The sequence below is a fragment of the Dysidea avara genome, chromosome 13 (genome assembly GCF_963678975.1).
Source record: "Dysidea avara chromosome 13, odDysAvar1.4, whole genome shotgun sequence".
Classification (NCBI taxonomy): Eukaryota; Metazoa; Porifera; class Demospongiae; order Dictyoceratida; family Dysideidae; genus Dysidea; species Dysidea avara.
Genome location: NC_089284.1, coordinates 14606873 through 14619112, shown reverse-complemented (window position 1 = coordinate 14619112; position 12240 = coordinate 14606873). Strand labels below are relative to the sequence as shown.

At 36.1% G+C, this 12240-nt stretch overlaps 1 protein-coding gene across 1 annotated transcript in view; it reads right to left on the bottom strand.

The window, feature by feature from the left end:
• Positions 1–1330: 1330 nt before the first annotated feature.
• The window catches only part of LOC136243316 (uncharacterized), a 154683-nt gene continuing 143773 nt past the window's right edge, over positions 1331–12240 (bottom strand). Inside the window, exons 22-26 of the mRNA XM_066034840.1 lie at positions 12145–12231; positions 6546–6650; positions 4363–4515; positions 4251–4304; positions 1331–1702 (exon numbers count right to left, since the gene is read on the bottom strand). Of these exons, the coding sequence (XP_065890912.1) occupies positions 1580–1702; positions 4251–4304; positions 4363–4515; positions 6546–6650; positions 12145–12231 (522 nt within the window). The 3' untranslated portion in view covers positions 1331–1579. The remainder of the gene's footprint in view (positions 1703–4250; positions 4305–4362; positions 4516–6545; positions 6651–12144; positions 12232–12240) is intronic.

Below are 12240 nucleotides of genomic sequence, written 5' to 3'. Positions count from 1 at the left end.
TGCTTTCAGGAATATATTTGCCAAATTGTTTACCTATTATGCTCTTCAGTGTTCCCATTATGTTCACATTATGCTCCTAGTCAGCAAAATTTCTTATGACTATCTTGGAATGCAATTATATTTTGATCAGTGAATGTTCTATTAGACCACTACAAAGTGACTGTTCTATTAGAGAGTATCGATCTATGGAGCTATGTACATTTGAGTGCTTTCAGCTTCCACTGAGTGCTCTATTAGGGAGTATCGATCTAATTTCTTGGAATTAAGCTCCATAGTTTGAAATTATTATATCCACCTAATATGCTAACATTATGTTGGCATAGCACTCCATCCTATTATGGTTTTTATTATGCTGGCATATTTGCCGCCTCATTATGAACAGCTGTAAAGATGTACAATGTAATAATCAATAAAAAGATCACTACATTTTTTAAAATGTTTTTAACGGTCTGGTCTGACAAAACCAGTCTTATAGCCTTTGTAATTGGCAAGACTAGACAAATAATAATTTGCCTTGTGTAGTAGAGCAGCATAGTGCTCACTGCTTGAAGGTTCTTAGTTTACTAATTTGTTAAGCTGCTTTACTGTAGTTGTATCCAGTTATACTGATAGTAAAATGTCAGTAACTTTAAGTATATGGAACATAATTGTTTTACTAAATTTTAAACTCTCAGTAAACATCAGTGAATGCAGGTTTACTGAAAAGCTACTAAAATTCCTAACAATTAACAGTTCCATATTATATAGTTATACAATGGGCATGAGTGCTCTGCCCAATATAAACACACTCACCTACAGGTGCATTTCACCTAATAGGTGGGGAGAGTCTTGCAAGACAACTGCAACTCTTATAAAGGCCAGGTTTCTAACATCGTTTGTGGGTGACAGAGATGAATGTTGCGGTGCCTTTGAACTGCCCATGCAGAGTGGTACATTATAGGATGACAACATATTTTATTTAGGCATTATTTTTTATGGACTTCACTGCATATATAATGCACAGCATGTCTTTTGTGTAGAGTCTAGATCAGGTTTTGCAGATAAACTTCGCATTGCCACAGTACAATACATGCATGTTTACTATAGCTAGTAGCTACATAACTTAAGTATGACAACAATAATATTCATTTTGATTACTGCATGTGTGATAAAAAATTGGCATATATTTTACTAAATATACCATTCAATGCTATTTCCTGTGACAAACATGCTAACATAACAAACGTGACACCCAGCAAAAAAGCATCCACATGTCTGATTAGCCCTCTAACTAGGATTGCAGTTTCATACCACAGTATGCATGGTTGTAAACTAAGCATGTAGTGACCAGTATTGGCAAAGGATAATGCATGCAGTATACACTGCAAGAAATAAACAAAAACTAATGTATTGATACAACAGCTTTATGCATACTAATAATAAAAAAATAAGCTAAAAGTAGCAGCAATTATTTGTTACTACAGTTTTGTGTGTACTACTATACTACTAATATAAACTAATCTAAAAGCAGCAATTGATTACTACAGCTTTATGTGCTAATGTTGTTATGTGTTGTTTGCAACTAATGAAGACCGGATGCTCATCCAAATGAAAATCCTTCACATCCATATCTAATGGCAATAAGAATCTTGTCTCTGCACTGTTGCTCATTTGAATAATGTGATAGCTTTAAGTTGTTGAAACAAGTTGCAGCTTCAGGAATCTATAAAGTTGTGATTTAATAGTACAAAATCATTAAGTAGTACAGTAGTATGTATTGCAAAGGCTTGTATTTCTGACAAGTAGAAGGAAGAATTAGAAGTTTTAAGTTGGATTAGGGATCAAAGAATAAAAGAGGGAAAAGCAAAAAAGTAATGAAACAAGAGAGGTTGCCTATATTTACTCGCAGACGCCACTGAATTATGGATTAAATGTCCACTATGGTATAAATTAGCTGCAGGTAGCTATCTCTTGCTTTTTTTATTCTTTGATCCTAATCCAACTTAAAATTTCTACTACTTGTTTGTTCACTTTCTAAATAACACAGTTATGACTGATGAACCTGCACATACAGCATAAAAAAATTTTTTTTTTATAAAACTGATATTGCATATGAATTCATACCCCAATAATGAAAAGTGCAGTGGCCTTTGCCTTCAGCTATGTTCACGCCCGTTACACAGCGATCAGTACAATGAGAGTCTCACCACAGAAAATAGAGGAGATAAACATAATAGCTATTGACACAACCACAGAGAGGCCATACTGCACTACCACGAATTGACACTTTGTGTAGTCAGTGAAAAGAACTGGGATACAAAGGAGGACAAAGGTAAGTCCGTGATGCATGTATTGTACATAATGCGGTTGGCAAAAAGGCACATCTCGAGACAAAGCGACGTTGAACAGTGAAAAATCAAGCCGGTAGCCTTATGCATTGTCAAGCATCAGTTAGTAGAAAATTCAGTTACATAGGAAATTTTAAAAATTTCATTGAAACTTGTTGGAAAGATTTGGAGGCATTTTTGCTTAACAAATGCTGCCAAGCTGTCTGAAGGAAAATAGAGGCTGTTTTTCAGGTGATTTTGAAGGGCAAGAAAACCCAAAACATCATGATCCCTAATATGTGACTGAATTTTGGAAAATCACTCGTATGGGCACACGTGAAATAATTAGAATTTTCATTTTTAGTGGGTTGCTAATAAGAGCAGGAAACAGTTCTAAAAATATTTCAAGAATTTTCTTGTAATTTAAGGTATTGAGAATGGCTTAAAACCATCAACAAGTAGATTTGCACTATGAAGTTTGTAATCTGATCATTAATATTTTAGGTGTCAAATGCGCCCATATGGATGATTTTCCAAAATTCGGTCACATATACAGTACTACTGTACTGTATGATACGGACTACAAACAAACAAACCAGCATCTTATTTTATTCATGATGACTTGGCTGTATTGTTTGGGTACCCAGTGTGTCTAAAAGTACCTGGAACAGTCCAATGAGTTTCTACAAAATCAATGGAAATTCCACTGATTTGCCCTACATCAAGCCCAACTGACTTTGTAGATCTATTGGTAGGTTCCAGGATAGTATGTATTGGTGGGAATTTTGGCATTGTGGGTTGGAATCACATGCTGGTCAGGTTTTTTTTTTTTGTCACTGAAGGTTTTGTACCACCTCTTTTTCTTTAATTCTCTTTTTTGTACTGACAAGACCAGAGAAGTTTCTTTGAAACATTAAACAGGAAGTGCCAATACTATATGCACTTAATCTCTACTTCAGTTATAGTATTTAAGCTGACAGACTGAAGTAGGTATTAAATGGGTACTATCATGCTGTTTGTGTAACCCTGGAGAATTGGCCATGTCCATGTTTAAAAGCATTTCCAGTAATCTTATCTCTCCTGGTTTATACAACCATGCCATTTTGAGTATAGAGGGCTGACTAAAATAACTCCGACCAACTGTTTTGGTACAGTAATGTAAGACCCAGGAACACTTCACATCATTTCACAAACCAAGTAGTAAGAAAGGAAGCAATATCTGGTACAGGCATAAACAGCCATGGTGGATTATAGGTAATCAACATCAGGGGTGATAAAGTGTGGGGGCAATTTTGACAAGAAGGTGCATGTGTTTGAAGCACACGCATCAGCAGTGGTTCTAAAAATTCATAGAAGAATAACCTATGCAGGTCATGATTAACAAAATAATTAATTTTAGAGGTGCTTAATTCACTAAGAGGTGCTGGAGAAGCATTTTAGGTTACTTTATGAGGTTTGACCACTTTGAAAGAATAAGTAACCTCTTTAATCTAAAATTTATCCCAAAAAATTGCTTCAGTTTACTCTGACTGTTCTATTAGAGTATATCAATCTTGCATTGTCTTTTCATTTTAAAGGCTGATTGGTTTCCGGAAACCCCATTTTCACTGCCCATGCCCCTGGATTGACATAATGCCCATTTTCACTGTTTCATCTGTACATTTGGGCAGTAAATATTTCGACAACCCTGTGCAAATAACATGAGAGAGACACTATCTTATGGTTGGTTAGAGATCTAATATTATTATGATTAAAAAACAACACTGTCTGGTCTACACATTTGGTCCAGAGACCATTTTGGTATCTAAATTTGACCTGATAGAACTGGTTCTACCTGGAAAATTTTGTCATGACATTTTAAATTGCATGAATCAGTCACACCAATCCAGTTTTCAACCTTTTGTTGTAGTTATACACCCAACACTTATAATGATAATTTCTTACTTTATTTTCACCAGGCATATAGGAAATCTGAAATTTTGATACTCCAGATAATCCCTGTAAAATAAAGACCAAATAATTACTACAATATACACTGTAACTGGATAGTGGATACCTCTAGATTAGCAAAACCACCAACGGGCACTCGTGGTGATCCAGTGCAGAATTTTAGTAACAAAGCCTTCTCTTCTTCTGAAAGGCTTCTTACCAGTGACCAAAACCAGTTGCGAACACACAGAAAGTTGGGTGATGTCATGGTAGTATCATACTGTATGGAAGAATAATTATACAACCAAGTACTAAGAACAACTACACTGAGCCTAGCCTAACCTATAAATCTAAACCCACAATTAAACTTTCCATGTTGCTCAATATAATGAGTCAAAGCGTGTCGTATCTTTGAACTGGTTGGGCACCAAAAGTTTCCATGATATTGCCTGGGCAATATACGACGAGTTAAACCCTGAGTGACACTTTTGAACAACCACGTTAAAGTGGTATACATATACCTGCATAAAAGTGCACTCATAAGCGCTTGTAGTACATTATCACCATGCAAATCAATCTTTCTGCTGATACTGCTTTGTATAGTGCTGTAGCTTCCAAAGCTCTTGACTTCTAGGGCTGAAACTTTGGTTGATCATTCCTATAATTTAGCTATCTATGTAGAAAAAGGAAATGTAATCGAATGGCACTGGAAAATGTACAAACACGTGGGATTCTTGCATATCCAGTCACATGATGTATTTAAATCCTGTATTGGCACATCTTGACATAACAATCTTGGTAGGGGAATATAAATCTACTTTGTTAGCTAAAGTTTGCACAAAACGTAGCAATCATTCTTACTATTGCATACACTTGAGAAGTCTGTACAATACAATAACATAATATACTTTATTTGTACAGCACTATTTTACATACAGTAACTTCTGTAAAACACTAAGAAGTGCATCTTGTGTATGTTTCTAGTCATTCTATAGCTTTATGTGGTGTCTAACAAGTTAATCCTTCCTTTAAAAGGCATATACACAAACTAGGCATATTGTAGAATATTGAAATTAAAATAAGGAATAGGGATCACTATAAAAAGTCACAAACAAGACAAGAAGTTATCACTGGAGTACATCAACAAGGCTCATGGTTACACCTAGTAAACACACAAATCTCCAATTTAATTTTTTACTAGTGTCATGATGAGTCGAAAAAGGAATTTATAGGTTTATTGATGTAGCCATGAGGCTTGTTGATTTACTCCAGTGATAACTTCTTGTCTTGTTTTGTGGTTTTCTTTCAGTGATCCCTATTTCTCGTTTTTAAAATTTCAATATGTAGTAGAAGGATATTGCATTAAAACACGTAATTGTAAGGTTAAAAATCACTTTCTGGTTGTATATACAGTGGACATTGGAAGGGTGAATGCTCTGATGGCACACTGGTATCTTGACACCCATTAATCCTCGCTATGATCAAACAAAACAAATTTTGGTAAAATCTGTGCACATGTTGTCATGATTAAGCAAAAGATGTCTGTTTTTGTAGTAAATGAATTAGTTGTTTCAATTGTTTCCATGAATTAAAATAAGCAATACACTCCTACTGTAATATAGGTAGTTATGAGTAAAATTTCTACTATAATGTGATTAATTTTAATTCAAACTCTATAAACTCTATAGCAGACATATCAACATGTTGTACTTTACTAAACATGTAAAAGTATCATTTAGATTTACTAGTGTTCAGTAGGCACCGGCCTATTATGCCCAAAATTTTACCTATTATGCTTTTGAGCATTGCTCAAAAATTAAGCCTATTATGCTCAAAATTATGCTTTCAAAATCAAGATTATGCTCTAGAACTGACTGTTTTATTAGAGTATATCAGCCTTTCCTGACTGCTCTATTAGAGTATCTCGATCTTATTTCTGCAAAGTACGAATAACCAACACAAAAACAATTATTAAGTTATATTACGTGTTTTAAAATATGAAATGCACTAATAATACTATTGGCAGTGAATATTTGCTTTCTTTCAGGTGCGCGTATTGCGCATTTAATTAATTTTTCAAACATCGTCCCTATTATGCTGGCATTATGCTTGATGCTTTTGGTCATCTATTATGCTTTAAATTATGCTGGCATAATCGGCCGGTGCCTAGTGTTCAGTCAAATAAACATCTATCAACAAGCTTTTAATGTAAACAAGGAAATAGAAAATGCTATAGCTAATAGGCCAGGTTAAGGGCATTCATGTGAATATTTAATGTACTATTAGGATATGTTAGCTATGCATACATACCTCAGTGTTCTGTTCCCAATCATCAACATTAATGGTTGGAACACCAGACAGTAATAGTGAGAGCTGATCGGGAGTAAATATCTGTATAAATTCTTTAGGAAGAATCTGTAGAGCAGTTACATACATACGTAACAGTGATGTGTATGAACTCAACTACCATACGGTCCATATGTATAATATATAAAATCCCAGGTGTTTGCTTCCTTCCTGTTATGCTTTAAACTAGGGAAATTGCAGTGTCTGCTTAATAGTTATATCACGGCTGCGAGGGATTTGCTGATATATACACCCAAAGCCCGAGCACTGTGGGTGTATAATATCAGCAAATACCAAGCAGCCGTGGTATAAGTGATATATATCACTTGGGGCGCACTCACCTAATAGGTGAAAGAACTACTGAGAACTCATCCCGTTTGTTTTATAACAGTAGCGTCTGAATATCGATCGTGGTTTTAATAGTGTGGGCTAATAGCCATCAGAACGTTATCCATATGTTAAAACATCATTAATACGTTACTATGCTTCAACATGCAATGTTAGTAAACTTGCGATTGTGGGATGGAGTTTATATTGTTATCATTTTTTGTACTAAGTTAAGCCAACTAACTTCGCTATTGGGACAGTAAGTAAGTTATTAAGTACTTAGGACTGTAAGTTACTAACCTATTTCAACGTAGTAGTAGTAGCTTTGCTGTTCCGTAGTCTGTTCAAAGGCTGATACGCGGTGGGTAGAAATATCTCGCCCAAACAATCATTTTGTGCCTTTAGTAACAACCAACTAGTCTATCTTAGCAAATATGCTCAGCTTAGCAACCACTACAAAAGTGACTCCCACAATACAAAGCTCTATGTTGCTCAATATAATGAGTCAAAGTGCATCGATTCTTTGAACTGGCTGGGTATCAAAGTCATTGGCAAACCGCTTTCACATGATATTTCCCGGGAAATATGCGAGTTAAACACCGAGCGGTGCCTTTGAATGCCCACGCTAAAGTGGTATATATCTAGTTAAACTCTACTAACATAAATGTGCACTTCTGTCTAATGGCAAGTAAGCATAATTATGAAAGTATGTGTAGCAGCCTAGGATACGACATTTAGCTGATCAACATCATCACAGAACAAAGAGCTAACACAATCACTTAATGCTAAATTTCTGTTGTTTAAGATTTAGGTGATTCCATTGTATAATGAGAAATTATTGAATACATTTTAGGGTAACAATGATCAAGACACATGGTAGTGTGTCATGCAGCCCAAGAAGCCGGAGTGTCACACCAGTGCATTATTGTCAGGAACAACAATTTTCACACATATGTAGCACAGTGCTGCCTTTACAAAAATGAGACAATTTTTTTGCTATGGAAATGCCCTCCACCTTCAACAGTCAACATAACAAATTGAGCAAAATTGTTTCAAGATACGTGCCTTCAAAAAGTAGCTTAATTTTTCTTCTTTTTCTTCATCTTTTTGCACACTTACAAAATTTACCATAGAATACAAATGCACTATCCGATTGTCTTAAAATTTGGCACACATAAAGGGGGTGCAAGGCAAATCATGGTCCTTGAATATGACAAACAATTGTGGAGTTATTAACAATCTATACAAAAATAGCCAAGCTGTGAACAAGGGTGTGGCCCCAAAAATCCAGGAGGAAAAAGATGTGAAATCAAAGGTGGCAGCCAAGAAATGACTGTGATGGTAGGCTAATGGCAAAAAATTTAATAATGACAATTCAGGTAAATTTGTGTTGCCTTCTCTAGGATTTGGCACCAATTCACCTGAATTGTCGTTATTAAAATTTTAGCCATTAACCTACCATCAGTCATTTTTTGACCTCTGGGGCCACACTCTTTTTTCACAGTTTGGCTGTTTTTGGATAGATATCACTTCTTTTTGTATTCCAAAGCTGACCTGTGGCCAGCTTTGGAGTTTCTTTTACTTGTCATTTTCTTTACTGCAGAATAGAGGAAGACATCAAGAGCTGAATTCTTTGGATATTTTGTTAATGATGCATTTTTTTTACAAAACTTAATACTATATGAAATTTATCACATGTCTTCTCTCCTACAGGGTGACTTGTTGGTAGCTGAATGCTCTATTGGGTGGTTTTTTGTAGCTGAATTCTCCACACGGTGATTTTTTTTTGTAGGGGTGACTTTTTGTGGCTGAACCTTCCAAATGGGAATTTGTTTGCAGCTGGACTCTCTACAGGGTAGCTTGTTTGTAGCTCAACTCTCCACAGGGTGATTTGTTTGTACCTGATCTCTCCACAGGGTGATTTGTTTGAGGCTGAACTCTCCACAGGGTGATTTGTTTGTAACTAAAATTTCTACATTGTGACTTGTTTATAACTAAACTCTCTACAGAGTGATTTGTTTGTAGCTGAATTCTCTACACGGTGACTTGTTTGTAGCTGAACACTCTACTGGGTAACTTTATGGCTGAACTCTACAAGTGACTTGTTTGTGGCTGACCTTCCTACAGGGTGACTTGTTTGTAGTTGAACTCTCTACAGGGTGACTTGTTTGTGGCTGAACTCTCCACAGGGTGACTTGTTTGTAGCTGAACTTTCCACAGAGAGATTAGTTTGCAGCTGAACTCTCTTCAGGGTGACTTGTTTATAGTTGAACTCTCTACAGGGAGATTTGTCTGTAGCTGAACTCTCTACAGGGTGACTTGCTCGTAGTTGAACTCTCTACATGGTGATTTGATTGTAGCTGAACATTCTAATAGAGTGACTTGTTACATAGCTGAATGTTCTATTAGGGTGACTGCTCTATTATTAATTGTAACAGGCAAAGAAGGCTCAGAGAGCCTGTAAAGCCTGTAAAGCCTGATTTTTACCAAAAAATAGTTACTTAATAATTACAGAGCAAAAACTATAACTATAATTGTACAACAAATCAACTAATTAATAATTATACAACAAAGTAGACCAGCTACAGCCAAGTAAAATTTTGAAATCATTTAACGAGGGCGCATTATTAGAATATCTTGATCACACCTAGTTGGCTTTCATAGTGTAACTCAGTGGTTTTTTAATCTGATTCCTTGTAAACTACTGTAAGATCATTCTAAAATAATTAATCTACCTATCTACCTATTTTCAGTTGATTCCATTAGCTAGTTTGCCTGGTAGGCATGGTAAGTAATACTTTTTTATTAACAAAACTTGATCATGCGCTTTTTACACCTGGCTGGCAATTTTGTTACAACTCCATGACTGTTAGTGCAATTTCTTTTAAACCAAAATGTTTGCACTACCTCATTTACAGACTAATTTTCAAGCTATTCCGTCAAGCAGTTTACCCTGGAGGCATGACAACACATCGCCTTTGGAATTTTGCAAAATCATGTATAACCCCCTTGTTCTTTGTCTGATCTGTACCAAAATTGGACTGTAATTGTGCAGTATTATGCTCTTACTGCCCTCCAAATTTTAAGTAAATCGACCATAACATGCACGAGTTATTATGAAGTATTGAAAAAGAAGAAGAAGATTAAGAAGCAACCCATTTCCATCCAGCCATTATCGAGCTACGAATGTGTGAGGTTCCTGTAAAATACACACTTGTCTGTCGTGTGCCTGCACTGGCTGTACTTGGCTGCACGACACACTATTGTGTGTCTTGATCATTCATTTAAAATAAAAGCAATATGTTGTCATGTCTACAGGGTAAACTGCTTATGGGAAGAAGCTGAAATCAGTAAAAGGACAGACTATGTAACTGCCAACCCCCAAATCTTTTGTGGTTGGAAAAAGATGGAGATAAGCACTATGAAGATACAGTATGAAAACCAACAGTGTGTAACAATTGTGTGATCGAGTTTGCTAATAAAAAGCAATTGCTTATCACCCCTACCAGGCAAACTGCTAAATGGAATGAGCAAAAAACTGGTGTATGAGTAGATTAATCATCATAGAAAGGCCTTTCAATACTTTGAAGAATCGGATTTAAAACCACTGAGTTGTAATGTGAAACTTAACTAGGTGTATAAGTACACGATTGAGATAGTGTAATAGCACAGTCACCCAATTAGAGCATTCAGCTATGTTACAAGTGACCATGTAGATAGTTCAACTACATAACAAGTCATCCTGTAGAGAGTTAAGCTACAAACAAGTCAACCTCTAGAGAGTTCAACTACGTTCTGTGGAGAGTTCAGCTACATTACAAATCACTTTGTAGATGGTTTAACTACATTACAAGTCACCCTGTAGAGCTACATTACCGGTCTGCTTTATTACAAGTTATCATGTAGTGAGCTCAGCTTTATTACAAGCCACCCTGTAGAGAATTCAGTTATGTATATGTTACAAGTCACCCTGTAAAACTCAAAGGGAAGGTAGTTCACAAAGTCATAGGAGAGTCGTCACACCTGTATTTCAGACTGCCAAAAATAAACTACCTCAAAGCAAAGTTTACCTGTGTGTAAGTTTAATACAGACTTCATTTTCCTTTAACTTCTTATGTGCAGGTTGCTTTTACTATTTAATGGTTTTTCTCATGTGGGTGCATATAGGTACACACACACACGCACGCACGCACGCACGCACGCACGCACGCACGCACGCACGCACGCACGCACGCACGCACACACATACACACATGCATGCACGCACACACACCCATGCACGCACGTCGCACTCATCATGGTAAAATGATGACATTAACATCATTGCATGGCCGCCACCTTTGATATTGCATCTTTTTTTCATCCTGGCCTTTTAAGGGTCACACCCTTTTTCACAGCTTGGCTGTTTTGATATATAGTAATAAATGCAGGAAATTGATTAGGTAAAAATTATGTGATCACTAAGTGTCAGCTGTGGATATTAAATATTTGCATTTTTGTTTACAGAATTAGCTACATACTCCTAGAATATGGCAGAGAACTCAACAGTATATAAGTGCATAATATACTTTAGAATGAGTAGAATCTAGGATATTTTGCTACAGTGCAGAACAGTCAACTCCTTTAGATGACTATAAGTGTATGCATGCGTGCTCTCATAGATATCACAATATGTTTGTTAAAAACTTTGGCAAATGAGGCTTCACCTGAAATTTTTTTAGCTACCATGTACTGTACCGCTCGAAAGCAACATCTCTACATGCAATTGTGAGTGATTAAACAACTCGCCAATTAAGGGGCATGGCAGCCATTTCAATTGCGAATGATTCACGATGGAAATGGCTGCTACACTCCTTAATTAGCAAGTCTTTTAATCGCTTGCACTTGTGCGTAGTGACATTGCATTTGAGTGGTAGCTACCATACAAGCGTAAGCATCGTTTGCTGGTTCTTGTAATGTCTAGAGCAATGTTTGGATTTTCGTGAACACCTGTGGGACAATGAACCTTGCGACAATTGAAAGGAATGCTTGAAATTACCCATGATACCTGTCATGAAACTTTGATACCCATCCTTTCAACATGACTAATCTGCTCATGTGATTGCTAAAAATAATTGGCGGATAAAACTTTGGCAATTGCAATGCTATTCGCCAAATTTGCCAAAATTTTTTACTGCCAAAGTTTTTTTCTACACGGTACTTTATTGTGCATAATTATCTCTATACATCTACAAACCTTCCAAAATCCTCTCAAAAACCATTCTGTATATCTTTTGATGGAGGTCTCCAATTTGAAGGTAGAAACTGCTCTAATATAATCATCCTACAAGAG